Here is an 18,068-nt window from a genome sequence, read left to right on the forward strand (position 1 = left end):
AAGACTGAGAATAGGATAGCAGTTGAACAAGGAGGCTTTAGGAAAGGTAGGGGGTGTGTGGACCAGGTGTTTACAGTGAAACATATAAGTGAACAGTATTTAGATAAGGCTAAAGAGGTCTTTGTGGCATTTATGGATTTGGAAAAGGCGTATGACAGGGTGGATAGGGGGGCAATGTGGCAGATGTTGCAGGTGTATGGTGTAGGAGGTAGGTTACTGAAAGCAGTGAAGAGTTTTTACGAGGATAGTGAGGCTCAAGTTAGAGTACATAGGAAAGAGGGAAATTATTTCCCAGTAAAAGTAGGCCTTAGACAAGGATGTGTGATGTCACCGTGGTTTAATATATTTATAGATGGGGTTGTAAGAGAAGTAAATGCGAGGGTCTTGACAAGAGGCGTGGAGTTAAAAGATAAAGAATCACACACAAAGTGGGAGTTGTCACAGCTGCTCTTTGCTGATGACACTGTGCTCTTGGGAGATTCTGAAGAGAAGTTGCAGAGATTGGTGGATGAATTTGGTAGGGTGTGCAAAAGAAGAAAATTAAAAGTGAATACAGGAAAGAGTAAGGTTATGAGGATAACAAAAATATTAGGTGATGAAAGATTGGATATCAGATTGGAGGGAGAGAGTATGGAGGAGGTGAATGTATTCAGATATTTGGAAGTGGACGTGTCAGCGGATGGGTCTATGAAGGATGAGGTGAATCATAGAATTGATGAGGGGAAAAGGGTGAGTGGTGCACTTAGGAGTCTGTGGAGACAAAGAACTTTGTCCTTGGAGGCAGAGGGGAATGTATGAGAGTATAGTTTTACCAACACTCTTATATGGGTGTGAAGCATGGGTGATGAATGTTGCAGCGAGGAGAAGGCTGGAGGCAGTGGAGATGTCATGTCTGAGGGCAATGTGTGTGAATATAATGCAGAGAATTCGTAGTTTGGAAGTTAGGAGGAGGTGCGGGATTACCAAAACTGTTGTCCAGAGGGCTGAGGAAGGGCTGTTGAGGTGGTTCGGACATGTAGAGAGAATGGAGCGAAACAGAATGACTTCAAGAGTATATCAGTCTGTAGTGGAAGGAAGGCGGGGTAGGGGTCGGCCTAGGAAAGGTTGGAGGTAGGGGGTAAAGGAGGTTTTGTGTGCGAGGGGCTTGGACTTCCAGCAGGTATGCATGAGCGTGTTTGATAGGAGTGAATGGAGACAAATGGTTTTTAATACTTGACGTGCTGTTGGAGTGTGAGCAAAGTAACATTTATGAAGGGGTTCAGGGAAACCGGCAGGCCGGACTTGAGTCCTGGAGATGGGAAGTACAGTGCCTGCACTCTGAAGGAGGGGTGTTAATGTTGCAGTTTAAAAACTGTAGTGTAAAGCACCCTTCTGGCAAGACAGTGATGGAGTGAATGATGGTGAAAGTTTTTCTTTTTCGGGCCACCCTGCCTTGGTGGGAATCGGCCAGTGTGATAAAAAAAATTATTATGTTTCATCTTGACCACAGTTCATGGAGACGCGTATTTATCTGATTAATACACCAATTGTGCACCAACTGACCATCCCATAATCAACTAATTACACACACACGAGTAAGTGCTTAACATCGGTTAGTGCAGAACCGAAAGAATCAATCAGTGGTCTGTGTTAATACATTGTGTGTGTGTGTGTGTGTGTGTGTGTGTGTGTGTGTGTGTGTGTAACCGGCCGTAGCCCACCCAGGCAGGGCGATCTAAAAAGGAAAACGAAAGTTTCTTTTTTTTTTTAAATTTACTAATGTATGTATACCGGAGACGGGGTTACTAGCCCCTTGCTCTCGGCATTTTAGTCGCCTCCTACGACACGCATGGCTTACGGAGGAAAAATTTTGTTCCACTTCCCCATGGACTAATGTATATACTCACATCATGTCTGCATTCAGGCACGAGAACTGGTGGTTGACTTTATAATACGTTAGAGCGAGGTCTATTGTAAATGTGTCAGTCTGCAGCCTCGGGACTTTAACTTCTGAAGTGTAAATCCACACATCACCGCCACGAAAATTTCTACTGAAGAATTGTTTACTTTTTGCATCATATTCTAAATGAGGTGTATTAAAAGTTAAGACAAACTACCTTGCAAGGATTTTGAAAGGGATGACATTCTAGAAGTATGAAAAGTAGCAGTACTGAACACATGATGTTCTGGTAGACAAACGAAAACTCCACTTTAAACACCATAATAGATCACCGAATTAACGGAGAAATTCGACAACTATCTAGATAAACTGCCATAAAAATAATTTAATCTATTGTTATTACACTGTTCATTGTTTCAACATTCCCCAAAACCACTGGATAATCTGGTGTTAGTTAACCTCTGGAATGCAGAGATTGATACCGTACAGCTCACCCTGAAGCAGTAACGCGGTTTTCTGACAGGTGAGCTCACCCTGAAGCATTAATGCAACTTTCTGACAGGTGAGGAGCTCACCCTGAAGCAGTAACGCAACTTTCTGACAGGTGAGGAGCTCACCCCTGGTGCAATATACATGCACCACCCCTCGTCTCACATTCCCTCTGGTGAGGGGCTGAACTAGTAACAAAAACCATCATAGTTGTTTTTCTTATTACTTCCCATAAAAGTTTGAGATATCCTTTTAAAACACAAAAGCATATAAAAACACTGGCGCCAGCAAACACACACACACAAACCAAACATACATGAGTCCTCTTAAATAAGTTTAAAATCTATTTCGTGCCATCTTTCCAGTGATTATAACAACATTTATTAGATGCAAAACAACTACGGGGGGAGTTGAATGATAGCTCTAGGCCTTTCGTGTTGCAATCGACAAATCATCAGGAGCTTGCACTGTCTGTTGCTTGGACTTATTAAAGTCATAGGGGAGCGCTAAATCCGTCATACTAGCCAACCCCTTTGCCATTCGCCATCACATTAGTGGCTATAAAACAACTGTCAGGGATACCGAATGTTCTGGTGTGTTATGCTAGGTATACTGACATACAGCGTCTTGGTATACTGACCTACAGTGTCTTGGTATACTGACCTACAGTGTCTTGGTATACTGACCTACAGTGTCTTGGTATACTGACCTACAGCGTCTTGGTATACTGACCTACAGCGTCTTGGTATACTGACCTACAGCGTCTTGGTATACTGACCTACAGCGTCTTGGTATACTGACCTACAGCGTCTTGGTATACTGACCTACAGCGTCTTGGTATACTGACCTACAGTGCCCTGGTATACTGACCTACAGTGTCTTGGTATACTGACCTACAGCGTCTTGGTATACTTGTTAATGCTGTTCTTACTGCTGAACAGCGGTTTAGTGCCGATGAAGGTAGCTGTCTACATACTGACCTACAGTGTCTTGGTATACTGACCTACAGTGTCTTGGTATACTGACCTACAGTGTCTTGGTATACTGACCTACAGTGTCTTGGTATACTGACCTACAGTGTCTTGGTATACTGACCTACAGTGTCTTGGTATACTGACCTACAGTGTCTTGGTATACTAACCTACAGTGTCTTGGTATACTAACCTACAGTGTCTTGGTATACTAACCTACAGTGTCCTGGTATACTGGCCTACAGTGTCCTGGTATACTGACCTACAGTGTCTTGGTATACTGCCCTACAGCGTCTTGGTATACTGCCCTACAGCGTCTTGGTATACTGACCTACAGTGCCCTGGTATACTGACCTACAGTGCCCTGGTATACTGCCCTACAGCGTCTTGGTATACTGACCTACAGTGTCTTGGTATACTGACCTACAGTGTCTTGGTATACTGACCTACAGTGTCTTGGTATACTAACCTAGTGTCCTGGTATACTGACCTACAGTGTCTTGGCATACTGACCTACAGTGTCCTGATATACTGACCTCAGTGTCTTGGCATACTGATCTACAGTGTCCTGGTATACTGACCTACAGTGTCCTGGTATACTGACCTACAGTGTCCTGGTATACTGACCTACAGTGTCTTGGTATACTGACCTACAGTGTCTTGGCATACTGACCTACAGTGTCCTGATAGTGACCTACAGTGTCCTGATATACTGACCTACAGTGTCCTGATATACTGACCTACAGTGTCCTGATATACTGACCCAGAGTGTCTTGGCATACTGACCTACAGTGTCCTGATATAGTGACCTACAGTGTCCTGATATAGTGACCTACAGTGTCTTGGCATACTGACCTACAGTGTCCTGATATAGTGACCTACAGTGTCTTGGCATACTGACCTACAGTGTCCTGATATACTGACCTACAGTGTCCTGATATACTGACCTACAGTGTCCTGATATACTGACCTACAGTGTCTTGGCATACTGACCTACAGTGTCCTGATATACTGCCCTAACGTGTCTTGGCATACTGACCTACAGTGTCCTGATATAGTGACCTACAGTGTCTTGGCATACTGACCTACAGTGTCCTGAGATACTGACCTACAGTGTCCTGATATACTGACCTACAGTGTCCTGATATTCTGCCCTACAGTGTCTTGGCATACTGACCTACAGTGTACTGATATAGTGACCTACAGTGTCTTGGCATACTGACCTACAGTGTCCTGATATAGTGACCTACAGTGTCTTGGCATACTGACCTACAGTGTCCTGGTATACTGACCTACAGTGTCCTGATATACTGACCCACAGTGTCCTGATATACTGACCCACAGTGTCCTGATATACTGACCTACAGTGTCCTGATATACTGACCTACAGTGTCCTGATATACTGACCTACAGTGTCCTGATATACTGACATACAGTGTCCTGATATACTGACCTACAGTGTCCTGATATACTGACCTACAGTGTCCTGATATACTGACCTACAGTGTCTTGGCATACTGACCTACAGTGTCTTGGCATACTGACCTACAGTGTCCTGATATACTGAGCTACAGTGTCTTGGCATACTGACCTACAGTGTCCTGATATACTGACCTACAGTGTCCTGATACACTGACCTACAGTGTCTTGGCATACTGAGCTACAGTGTCCTGGTATACTGAGCTACAGTGTCCTGGTATACTGAGCTACAGTGTCCTGGTATACTGAGCTACAGTGTCCTGGTATACTGAGCTACAGTGTCCTGGTATACTGAGCTACAGTGTCCTGGTATACTGAGCTACAGTGTCCTGGTATACTGACCTACAGTGTCCTGGTATACTGACCTACAGTGTCCTGGTATACTGACCTACAGTGTCCTGGTATACTGACCTACAGTGTCCTGGTATACTGACCTACAGTGTCCTGGTATATTGACCTACAGTGTCCTGGTATACTGACCTACAGTGTCCTGGTATACTGACCTACAGTGTCCTGGTATATTGACCTACAGTGTCCTGGTATACTGACCTACAGTGCCCTGATATACTGACCTACAGTGCCCTGATATACTGACCTACAGTGTCCTGGTATACGGAGCTACAGTGTCCTGGTATACTGACCTACAGTGTCCTGGTATACTGACCTACAGTGTCCTGGTATACTGACCTACAGTGTCCTGGTATACTGACCTACAGTGCCCTGATATACTGACCTACAGTGTCTTGGTATACTGACCTACAGTGCCCTGATATACTGACCTACAGTGTCCTGGTATACTGACCTACAGTGCCCTGATATACTGACCTACAGTGTCCTGGTATACTGACCTACAGTGCCCTGATATACTGACCTACAGTGTCCTGGTATACTGACCTACAGTGTCCTGGTATACTGACCTACAGTGCCCTGATATACTGACCTACAGTGTCCTGGTATACTGAGCTACAGTGTCCTGGTATACTGACCTACAGTGTCCTGGTATACTGAGCTACAGTGTCCTGGTATACTGAGCTACAGTGTCCTGGTATACTGAGCTACAGTGTCCTGGTATACTGACCTACAGTGTCCTGGTATACTGACCTACAGTGTCCTGGTATACTGACCTACAGTGCCCTGATATACTGAGCTACAGTGTCCTGGTATACTGACCTACAGTGTCCTGGTATACTGAGCTACAGTGTCCTGGTATACTGAGCTACAGTGTCCTGGTATACTGAGCTACAGTGTCCTGGTATACTGACCTACAGTATCCTGGTATACTGAGCTACAGTGTCCTGGTATACTGACCTACAGTGTCCTGGTATACTGAGCTACAGTGTCCTGGTATACTGAGCTACAGTGTCCTGGTATACTGACCTACAGTGCCCTGATATACTGAGCTACAGTGTCCTGGTATACTGACCTACAGTGTCCTGGTATACTGAGCTACAGTGTCCTGGTATACTGACCTAGTTATGACCACCAGGTGGTGTCACCAGGTACAAACAATATAATTATAAAACAAAATACAGAAGCAACAAGCTTATACAAGAACACCAGTCGGCAGGTGTATGACAGAGAGGGAAAAATGTACCTAATTCTACCTCTGAGGAACTGTGAGAGGAGTGAAGCACTGGAGAAGAGCAGTAGTACCTGAGGAAGGGAATCAGGAGCCAGGCCAGGCACGGGTGCCAGCGTTCCCCTCACCTGATGACCAGTATTGAGTTGCCATAATCAAGTGAGCAGGTGAACCAAGGGAGGGAAACACACACTTCACCAATTTTTATATTATTTCTTTAAATTTGTTTGGATTTATATATTAGGGTAGAAAGTAGTCACCTATAAGTACTAATAAGTGACTGCAAGAGTTGAGTCTTTGCTCCCGGTCACGCCTCTCAACCTGCCGCTTGTCTCACTCTCTCCTAGCCTCGTGGGCCCTTATCGTACCTATCCCTAAAACTATGTATGGGGTCTGCCTCCAGCACTTGGCTGTACGTCTCTCTGTAGTTTCTTTTGTCTTACCTTTCAGTTATTTACATTCTTGCAATAAGATCACAGTAAACAGGTGATATCACAATATGCAAAACAACCACTGTGAAAAATAATAAACTTCCAAGAACTTTCATAGTATCAAGAAACCCATAATTTACATTCTTGTTGACAATACACAGGTTATTATTCTATATGGTTTGTTAGTTGCTAGTTTAACAGTGATCAGTAAGCGCACAGTTACTGGCATGTCTGAGTCACACCTGTTAGATACCTTAACTCAAGCCAAGAAGAGTTATATTCACATCGGAACATACAACACTATATTAGTGCATCACATTCAAGGCACCGGAAAGGAAGCGTGTATTAAATAATTATAATTCATGAAAATGATACTTTTCACAAGTAACCTTCAAACTGGAAATGGAAAACAGATGACGTTCCGGTCAGTCCTGGACCAGTATTAAGTCCAGGACTGACAGACGTCATCTACTTTCTATATTCAATTTGTGGATTAGTTGTAAATTGTCTTGGTCACGATACAGTGACTTCAAGAAGAAAATGTTATAGTATATATGTCACCGCCACCATCAACACTCCCCAGAGATGCGTCTTAGCTTACCTTGTCGTCAATGCTCCTGTGAACGTGAGGGCGGCCTCCCATTGCCGCACAGCGACATACGCCATGTTGGAAGGCCACTTCCCCGCCTGTCGACTTGCTGTCTTTTGTAGCGGCAGATTTGGACTGCCTGCCGCTGTCCCGTCGCCCAATATCACTTGCGACCTTCTTCATTCCCTGGTTCTTATCCAGTCTGTCGTACTTCTCCAGCTTGTCCTTGAGGTGGTTTTTATAAGAGGCATCAGTGAAGCTTTTGGTTATGGAGCCTCGAGGCGGCTTGTCGTAGTGGTTCAGTTTGTCTGAGGCGAACTTGTCCGTAATCAGTCTCTCGGCTGGCAACTTGCTGGCGGGGATGTGGTCAACTTCATACTGCGCACGGTCGTAGATCTTGTCCACCGCCTCATTAACCATTTGTTTCTTGTCTAAGCGAGAGCCGCCGGCCTGATTCACTTGGATCTTCTCGTACTGAGGTGGTTTGTCGACTTTGTTTCGGCTGCTGCTGCGTGGGGACACACTAGAATAACGTTCCAGCTGGGTCCTGTCGGTGCCTTCGTCTTCCATGACACAACCCTTGCTTTACACGGTACACTCGTTTTAAGTCTTAAAATGAGTTTCTCAGGTCCAAAGGTCCACCGACAGCACAAGGATCACCTTCACTTCTAAACACTTTGCACCATTGAAAAGCATCAGTTCCAAGACCACTGTGAAACAGTTAAGAACATGCGTGCGTGTCTCTACTGTCAAAATACCTTAAAGATCAAAAGCAAAAGAAAAAAAAAATATTAACAATGAGGAATGACTAAGTATAATCTAACCTTAATGTAAATAAACATAATCGAGATATTGAGTGAAGTCAGATTGAGTTGCCTTGCAGACATCGAGAGTAAAAGGCAGCTACTGTCATACTATTGCACTCTTGAGCTAAATCCAATGATTGCCACTGGTAATTAATTAGGGGACTGGATCATTATTGCTAATTACAGCAATTCGAATCGCATTAACCCAGAGTTAATTATAACATTTCCTTCTCAATTATTGCCTTTCTTGATTTATTATATTTCCTCATAACACTTATCTACTCTCCATTCTTATTTCTTGATTTTCTGCCTCTTCTTTTTCGTTGAATCTACCTAATAATATCGATTTCATTTAATATAAATATTTGTTAATGATGATATTTAGACGATGTCATGTGTGTTGTAATATTTAAGATGTCAATAATCGCTGCTCGCTGACCCGTGTTAGGTATTATCCTGTATGGTATAAACTTTGGTAACAGATGCCGACACACTGATTTAGAAAGACACGCGAGCAAACACTGGGACATAATTATTAGAAACGTGTCTTGTATCTATTTCCAGCACCGCCAGACACTTCCACCAGCAGTTACCACCGCCACACTGCACTACCACTGTCACACTACACCACCTTACATTAAACCCACCTTTTTGGTATACACCACTGTGTTAAGTTCCTTGTGATATCACCGCCCCTCAATACCTCTCCTTGTTAGGTAGCTAACTACCCCTCAGGACATAATCCCTGTGTCGCTACACTGCTACACTCTGCTATAAACGTCTCTTTCTTGCTATGAGAAATGTATGCACTTAGAGGCGTACGTCACTGGTGATGAACAGGTTACATGCAGCCTTAATGACTCGTGTAGTCGATAGACATTAAACCTAATTAACCAAACAACCCTGCTACAGTATTCCCTACACGTCCCTGCCCTAGTACACAGCGCTGCACACGCTCCTTCCCTGGAACACAGTGCCACACACACGAACGAACGAGACGTACGAACCACAGCCAGGCTGTGGTTCGTACGTCGGGTTGCGTGCGGCCAACAGTAACAGCCTAGTTGATCAGCCGCTGATTCACCATAAGGCCTGGTCACAGACCGGGCCGCGGGGGCGTTGACCCCCGGAACCCTCTCCAGGTATACTCCAGGTAATACTGCCAGACTTCCCCAACGTTACCTCCTGATACCTCCATTAAACTACCTCAAGCTCTCCCCTACTACAATACTTCCAACTCCCCCCCACTACACTACCTCCAGCTCCCCCCCACTACACTACCTCCAGCTCCCCCCACTACACTACCTCCAGCTCCCCCCACTACACTACCTCCAGCTCCCCCCCACTACACTACCTCCAGCTCCCCCCACTACACTACCTCCAGCTCCCCCCCACTACACTACCTCCAGCTCCCCCCACTACACTACCTCCAGCTCCCCCCCACTACACTACCTCCAGCTCCCCCCCACTACACTACCTCCAGCTCCCCCCCACTACACTACCTCCAGCTCCCCCCACTACACTACCTCCAGCTCCCCCCCACTACACTATCTCCAGATCCCTCTCCACTACACTTCCTCCAGCAGCATCTAACGTGTCTTGTCGTGTCTTGTCAAATTATGCGACACGGAGCAGACGCTGCTAATGACAGTGACCACACCATGATGCTAGGAGACGTCACAGTGGCCACACCATGATGCTAGGAGACGTCACAGTGACCACACCATGATGCTAGGAGACGTCACAGTGACCACATCATGATGCTATGACATGTCATTATGACCACATTATGGTGCCAGACGTCACAGTGACCACCACACCATGATGCTAGACGTCACAGTGGCCACACCATGATGCTAGACGTCACAGTGACCACACCATGATGCTAGACGTCACAGTGACCACGCCATGATGTTAGGAGACGTCAAAGTGACCACACCATGATGCTAGGAGACGTCACAGTGACCACACCATGATGCTAGACGTCACAGTGATCACACCAAGATGCTAGACGTCACAGTGACCACGCCATGATGTTAGGAGACGTCAAAGTGACCACACCATGATGCTAGGAGGCGTCACAGTGACCACACCATGATGCTAGATGTTACAGTGACCACACCAAGATGCTAGACGTCAGAGTGACCACACCATGATGCTAGGAGACGTCAGAGTGACCACACCATGATGCTAGGAGACACCACAGTGGCCACACCATGCTAGAAGGCTACAGTGGCCACATCATGGAGCAAGAAAAAGCCACAGTAACCATACCATGATTAACAGCTACAGTGGCCATTAGTTTACCCCAATAGGAAAGGGGAGGTCAGAAAATGGGGAGAAAAATATTGAGGCGAGGGGACGGGCTGTAGGATGATGAGAGAATTATAATAATAATAATAATAATAATAATAATAATAATAATAATAATAATAATCCATAGGGAGTGGAAAAGAATCCTTCCTCTATAAGCCATGCGTGTCGTAAGAAGCGACTAAAATGCCGGTAACAAGGGGATAGTAATCCTGTATAAATTATTAAATATAACAAGAAAAAAATTAGTTTTTTTCTTTTTAGGTTGTCTTTCAAATAATAATAATAATAATAATAATAATAATAATAATAATAATAATAATAATACTGTCAACAACGTAAGGAGTGTCACTTTTTCTTCAGTGTCGTACACCAGACTAACACACTTTACAAGAACTGAAATTCCGGGTTATCTTTAGTTTCAAGTAAATCTGAGCATTACCTGCAGTCTTGCCAGTCACCGTGGAGCTATGAAGGCTGCACTTGTCATCTCGTAAAACGTTACATGAACCACAAAATAGCATATTATGTCTGAACACTAAAGCTGTTATTCCATTTTTTTTGTCAGAATGATGCAAAGCCATTATAGAGGTGCCGTGGGGCCCAGGAGCTCTAGGCATTAGGGCTTTAAGTATCAGGGTTCCAAGCATCAGGGCTCCAGGAATCAGAGCTCTAGGCAACAGAGCTCCAGGCATCAGGGCTCCAGGAATTAAGGCTCTAGGCAACAGAGCTCCAGGCATCAGGGTTCCAGGCATTAGGGCTCCAGGAGTCAAGGCTCCAGGCATCAGGGTTCCAGGAGTCGGCTCCAAACATCAGGGTTCCAGGAGTCAGGGCTCCAGGCATCAGGGTTCCAAGAGTCAGGGCTCCAGGCATCAGGGTTCCAGGAGTCGGGGCTCCATGCATCAGGGTTCCGGGAGTCAGGGCTCCAGACATCAGGGTTCCAGGAGTCAGAGCTCCAGGCATCAAGGTTCCAGGAGTCAGGGCTCCCGGCATCAGGGTTTCAGGAGTCAGGGCTCCAGGCATCACGGTTCCAGGAGTCAGGGCTCCAGGAATCAAGGCTCTAGGCAACAGAGCTCCAGGCATCAGGGTTCCAGGCATCAGGGTTCCAGGAGTCAGGGCTCCAGACATCAGGGTTCCAGGAGTCAGGACTCCAGGCATCAGGGTTCCAGGAGTCAGAGCTCCAGGCATCAGGGTTCCAGGAATCAGGACTCGCCACTGGCCAAACACTCCATGATAAACACTGAACCTTCACACTCCAACCATTAGGTTTTCCATGACACGCTTAATATTTCCCAGAGGTTTATACGGGCAATTTTTAAAACATTAAAATCTCGTTTGCAGCGCACGCTTCACCAGAGCAGCGCTAAACTGCGCTTCAAGAAATCTTCATGGAGGGTTGTGTAGCGAGTGAAGTGGAGAGAGAGCGAGAGAGAGAGAGAGAGAGAGAGAGAGAGAGAGAGAGAGAGAGAGAGAGAGAGAGAGAGAGAGAGAGAGAGAGAGAGAGAGAGAGAGAGAGAGTGTACCAGAAGCTTTATATAATGATCCAATATCTCCAGTTGCTAGTTTGATTACAGAACACGTAAGTTTCTATTATAATTATTATTATTATTATTATTCAAATTTAAGAAGCATATTTCTCTGATTACTACCAGTCCACCAGCTGTCCATCACACACGTCGACAACCCACAACATGTTCCACATGTTTTCACCTACCTGTGCACACCCACACAAGGACTCCCAAGTGATTATCCACCCATCTGCTCACCCACACGAGGGACAAAATATATAAGCTATACACAGACATAGTTACCGACTAGCAGAACACTAGCAGTGTACTAGCAGTAGTGTTATCTTACTACAGCGTCTTCTCCATACCTCTCTCTCTCTCTCTCTCTCTCTTTCTTAAAAACGGGTTACACATTGCAGTGTTTGCGCTACCTCACGGACTACAGATGGCTGACAGCTGTTACTTCATCACAGCTTGAGGGAGTATGTCGCGAGCCAGTGGCAAGGTTACTGTTGCTGTTGCTGTCTCACCCTAGTAACCCACTGCCGTAGGCACCACCTCCAGCACACCTGTCCTCGCCACCCTAACACGCTGATAACTCACTGGTCAGTCCTCTGACACCTTCACAATAACTAATTAATTAGTGACTGGTAAATAAAGACTAGTGTTGGGGCTAGATGGAATGGAAGGGGGAGCGGCAAGCGAGACGGGAAAGAGGAGGGAGAGACGGAGAAGAGTGAGAAAGGGAAGGGTGGGATAGGGCTGGGGAGCGAGGCACTCACATGCTGTATCTCGTGGTGGCCCCACATGCAAACAAAGCTGTGGTTCCTGGTCACACTAGACAAGAGTGTGTCAGACAGCAGTAGCTGTGGTTCCTGGTCACACTAGACAAGAGTGTGTCAGACGGCAGTAGCTGTGGTTCCTGGTCACACTAGACAAGAGTGTGTCAGACAAATAACAGTAGCTGTGGTTCCTGGTCGCACTAGACAAGAGTGTGTCAGACAGCAGTAGCTGTGGTTCCTGGTCGCACTAGACAAGAGTGTCAGACAGCAGTAGCTGTGGTTCCTGGTCGCACTAGACAAGAGTGTGTCAGACAGACAGCAGTAGCTGTGGTTCCTGGTCAAACTAGACAAGTGTGTGTCAGACAGCAGTAGCTGTGGTTCCTGGTCACACTAGACAAGAGTGTGTCAGACAGCAGTAGCTGTGGTTCCTGGTCACACTACACAAGCGTGTGTCAGACAGTAGTAGCTGTGGTTCCTGGTCACACTACACAAGCGTGTGTCAGACAGTAGTAGATGTGGTTCCTGGTCACACTAGACAAGTGTGTGCCAGACAGCAGTAGCTGTGGTTCCTGGTCACACTAGACAAGTGTGTGCCAGACAGCAGTAGCTGTGGTTCCTGGTCACACTAGACAAGTGTGTGTCAGACAGACAGTAGTATATGTGGTTCCTGGTCACACTAGACAAGTGTGTGCCAGACAGCAGAAGCTGTGGTTCCTGGTCACACTAGACAAGTGTGTGTCAGACAGACAGTAGTATATGTGGTTCCTGGTCACACTAGACAAGTGTGTGCCAGACAGCAGAAGCTGTGGTTCCTGGTCACACTAGACAAGTGTGTGTCAGACAGACAGTAGTATATGTGGTTCCTGGTCACACTAGACAAGTGTGTGCCAGACAGCAGAAGCTGTGGTTCCTGGTCAAACTAGACAAGTGTGTGTCAGACAGCAGTAGCTGTGGTTCCTGGTCAAACTAGACAAGTGTGTGCCAGACAGCAGAAGCTGTGGTTCCTGGTCAAACTAGACAAGTGTGTGTCAGACAGCAGTAGCTGTGGTTCCTGGTCACACTAGACAAGTGTGTGCCAGACAGCAGAAGCTGTGGTTCCTGGTCAAACTAGACAAGTGTGTGTCAGACAGCAGTAGCTGTGGTTCCTGGTCAAACTAGACAAGTGTGTGTCAGACAGCAGTAGCTGTGGTTCCTGGTCACACTAGACAAGTGTGTGCCAGACAGCAGAAGCTGTGGTTCCTGGTCAAACTAGACAAGTGTGTGTCAGACAGCAGTAGCTGTGGTTCCTGGTCACACTAGACAAGTGTGTGTCAGACAGCAGTAGCTGTGGTTCCTGGTCAAACTAGACAAGTGTGTGTCAGACAGCAGAAGCTGTGGTTCCTGGTCAAACTAGACAAGTGTGTGCCAGACAGCAGAAGCTGTGGTTCCTGGTCACACTGGACAAGAGTGTGCCAGACAGCAGAAGCTGTGGTTCCTGGTCAAACTAGACAAGTGTGTGTCAGACAGCAGAAGCTGTGGTTCCTGGTCACACTAGACAAGTGTGTGTCAGACAGCAGAAGCTGTGGTTCCTGGTCAAACTAGACAAGTGTGTGTCAGACAGCAGAAGCTGTGGTTCCTGGTCACACTAGACAAGTGTGTGCCAGACAGCAGAAGCTGTGGTTCCTGGTCACACTAGACAAGTGTGTGCCAGACAGCAGAAGCTGTGGTTCCTGGTCAAACTAGACAAGTGTGTGCCAGACAGCAGTAGCTGTGGTTCCTGGTCAAACTAGACAAGTGTGTGCCAGACAGCAGAAGCTGTGGTTCCTGGTCACACTAGACAAGTGTGTGCCAGACAGCAGAAGCTGTGGTTCCTGGTCAAACTAGACAAGTGTGTGCCAGACAGCAGTAGCTGTGGTTCCTGGTCAAACTAGACAAGTGTGTGTCAGACAGCAGTAGCTGTGGTTCCTGGTCAAACTAGACAAGTGTGTGCCAGACAGCAGTAGATGTGGTTCCTGGTCAAACTAGACAAGTGTGTGTCAGACAGCAGTAGCTGTGGTTCCTGGTCAAACTAGACAAGTGTGTGCCAGACAGCAGAAGCTGTGGTTCCTGGTCACACTAGACAAGTGTGTGCCAGACAGCAGAAGCTGTGGTTCCTGGTCAAACTAGACAAGTGTGTGCCAGACAGCAGTAGCTGTGGTTCCTGGTCACACTAGACAAGTGTGTGTCAGACAGACAGTAGTAGATGTGGTTCCTGGTCACACTAGACAAGTGTGTGCCAGACAGCAGAAGCTGTGGTTCCTGGTCACACTAGCTAAGGTGAGGTGTGCCAGATGTCACTAAGTACAAACACATTATGCTTAAAGACATATCATCTAAGTGTGAGTTTCGGCAGTTACTTCACAAAGAACAGGTTTGGTCTTGTGGGTCAGAAGCAGCAACACTTTCCTTCAGCATGCTTCTTGAACAACAATTTCATGTTCATGGTGGTACCGTGGTCAGTAGCTGGAAAATATTCCTCAGATGGTACCAGGAGCACTCATCACACTGAAGAGCACCGGAGTTGTTTTAAACTGCTGGTTCAGAAAAACCTTTAAGACCCATTTACTGCAAATGTCTCTGTATACCGAGATATGTATATCTCTAAGTATACAGAAGAATAAAAGTCACAATACCGTGGCTGGAAAAATTCATTAGGTATACAGACGAATGAAAGTCAGTACCCTGGCTGGAAAAAATCGTAACTAGCTGACAGTTTTGAGAGGAAACGTTCGAGGTTTTGGTCTCTCCTGAACCATATCCTCAAGTCAAGAGTGAAAAGAAATTACACACGCAGAATTTAGTACAAACTCTATTTTAGAGATTAAAGTATACTGGACTGGTGGGTGTATAGGTGAAAAGCAGCCTTGATCACCCTCGTGCAGTCAACAGACCGTGTTCCCAACAAACCAACCAACTCTCTCTCTCTCTCTCTCTCCTCTTTGTTTACCAATTAATATTTATTTACGAAGAGAATAAAAGATAATTTCTTCACAAACGCAGCCCACCCTACAACATTAAACCCTTTCAGCTAACACATTATAATGTTATTTGAGTAACGTAAATACAGTTAAAACATGATCTTCCGCAAGGAACCTTCCACCTCTGTTCTCTCACTCTTGTAGCACAGATATAAATAGTTCTGTGTCATCTCTTTTTTTTCCGCTCGATTTAAAAATATCTATTACATTTTCCTCAGCAGGAGACTGAAATTATCATAAGGCATCAATACAGTTTTACAGTGGACAACTGTTAAAGCATGACGTTTAAAAGTGTAAAATTCTAACTGCGTTTTATACAGAATTAGAGATATAAACAGATAAAATACGGATGAACGATAATAATAATAATAATAATAATAATAATAATAATAATAATAATAATAATTTCAGACCACCTAAAGTACAGAAATGAAAATAAAGCAAAGGTAATCCAGGTTAGAAGAATGATGTTTTAGAATACAATAAAAGACAGTGTAATATTTAGAGAGTACAGGAGTTGCATGACCAGCTAGGTTGTGATGGCTAGGTGGGAATGGGGGCCCCGTACAGCAACAGACTGATTGATTAGATGGTAATCTGGGAGATTCATATTGGACTGCTATAACAGGAAAACTCCAATCAAATGTATATGACAGCCATCCCCTTCTCCCATCTCTACCCTTCTCTCTCTCTCTCTCTCTCTCTCTCTCTCTCTCTCTCTCTCTCTCTAACTTCAGGAAAGCTGTGCGAAAAAAAGTCATTCATAAAGTTCTGAAAAAACAAGGAAGTTGATACTTACGGGGATGTTGTGACCACACACACACACACACACACACACACACACACACACAATGACTATGAATCGACCCCTGCAAGCACAATTAGGTGAGTACACATTAATCTCTAAGACAAACATGTAGGAGAAGTAAGCTTTGACAGAGACGGCAGCAAACCTTAGACAGAGAAGGCAGCAAAATAAGCTTTAGGAGAGAAATCTAAGAGAGTAAGGAGACATGAGATACTAAAATGCAAATGCTGCTAAATATATCTACAGGTGTTTAGAACTGTCCAAAAGAGGTCGCTCCTTTATTTTTCCAAGACGAACAGAGGTGTCTCCACTCAGCTAAGAACGACAGTCGCTAGTGCTCTACAAACCCCACCACTACCACTACACACCCCACCACTGTTACACACCCCACACCCCACGTCTACAAGACGCCTCACCACCACCGGTGGCCTGGTGGCTAAAGCTCCCGCTTCACACACGGAGGGCCCGGGTTCGATTCCCTGCGGGTGGAAACATTTCGACACGTTTCCTTACACCTGTTGTCCTGTTCACCTAGCAGGAAATAGGTACCTGGGTGTTAGTCGAATGGTGTGGGTCGCATACTGGGGGACAAGATTAACGACCCCAATGGAAATAAGTTAGACAGTCCTCGATGACGCACTGACTTTCTTGGGTTATCCTGGGTGGCTAACCCTCCGGGGTTAAAAATCCGAACGAAATCTTATCTTATCTACATTAACTTACGAATGTTATAAGAGCGGGCCACCATCTTCAGTTACCAGGATGGGTGAGAGAGGCTCATAGAAAACGTTTTCTGTATCTGCAGCGCAAACTTTTCAAAGTCTCTTGTTCCTATACCATCAATTTTGTTACTATTAAAACTTTGTTCATAAAATAAAGTTGAGCATAGGTACGGCACAGGTAGCACTCAACAGATTAAAAAACAACATTGTAACTGTCCATTAGCTGTGGAGTTCGTCAGTAAACCACGAGAATGCTAAGCTGTGCTGACCTGTAGTCAGCAGACGTATTTGTCACTAGTAGCTCTCAGAGCAACACACAAAGATCCGTCTTACTGCCGCCACAACTTTCCGTCACACTCCTCCAGCACGGACAGTGGAGGTAGTGATATAGTCAGCAGCAGACTCTGGCAGAGGTAAAGTTCTTGAGAAGTGGCGGGGCGACACACGAGTGGAAACGCGACTCACCCCTCTGCTTCTCCAACAACCACTGGTCCGCTGGCTCTTGTAGCAACAGGTGGCAAATGGTCCAGCCCACCGAAGTTACTTTCTCTCTTGCGGCCAATCTAACCCACGTCTTGGTCATCGGGAAAGCTATAAGAAAGTATTTCGTTACGCCCCCCCCAAAAATGAAGGGTTGAACGGACGATGAAGACCCCCGCTGCGAAATAGAGTAAACAAGACAAGGTCTCCCCTCCAACAAAATGAACAAAGGCAGA

The 18,068-nt window shown here is 45.7% G+C and overlaps 1 protein-coding gene across 1 annotated transcript in view; it reads right to left on the reverse strand.

Moving 5' to 3' along the window:
* LOC138853572 (uncharacterized) overlaps window positions 1-17,819 on the reverse strand; it is a 23,831-nt gene extending 6,012 nt beyond the window's left edge. Inside the window, exons 1-2 of the mRNA XM_070091044.1 lie at window positions 17,686-17,819; window positions 7,430-8,175 (exon numbers count right to left, since the gene is read on the reverse strand). Of these exons, the coding sequence (XP_069947145.1) occupies window positions 7,430-7,987 (558 nt within the window). The 5' untranslated portion in view covers window positions 7,988-8,175; window positions 17,686-17,819. The remainder of the gene's footprint in view (window positions 1-7,429; window positions 8,176-17,685) is intronic.
* Between the last annotated feature and the right edge of the window lie 249 nt (window positions 17,820-18,068).

This window comes from Cherax quadricarinatus, chromosome 33, assembly GCF_038502225.1.
Source record: "Cherax quadricarinatus isolate ZL_2023a chromosome 33, ASM3850222v1, whole genome shotgun sequence".
Classification (NCBI taxonomy): Eukaryota; Metazoa; Arthropoda; class Malacostraca; order Decapoda; family Parastacidae; genus Cherax; species Cherax quadricarinatus.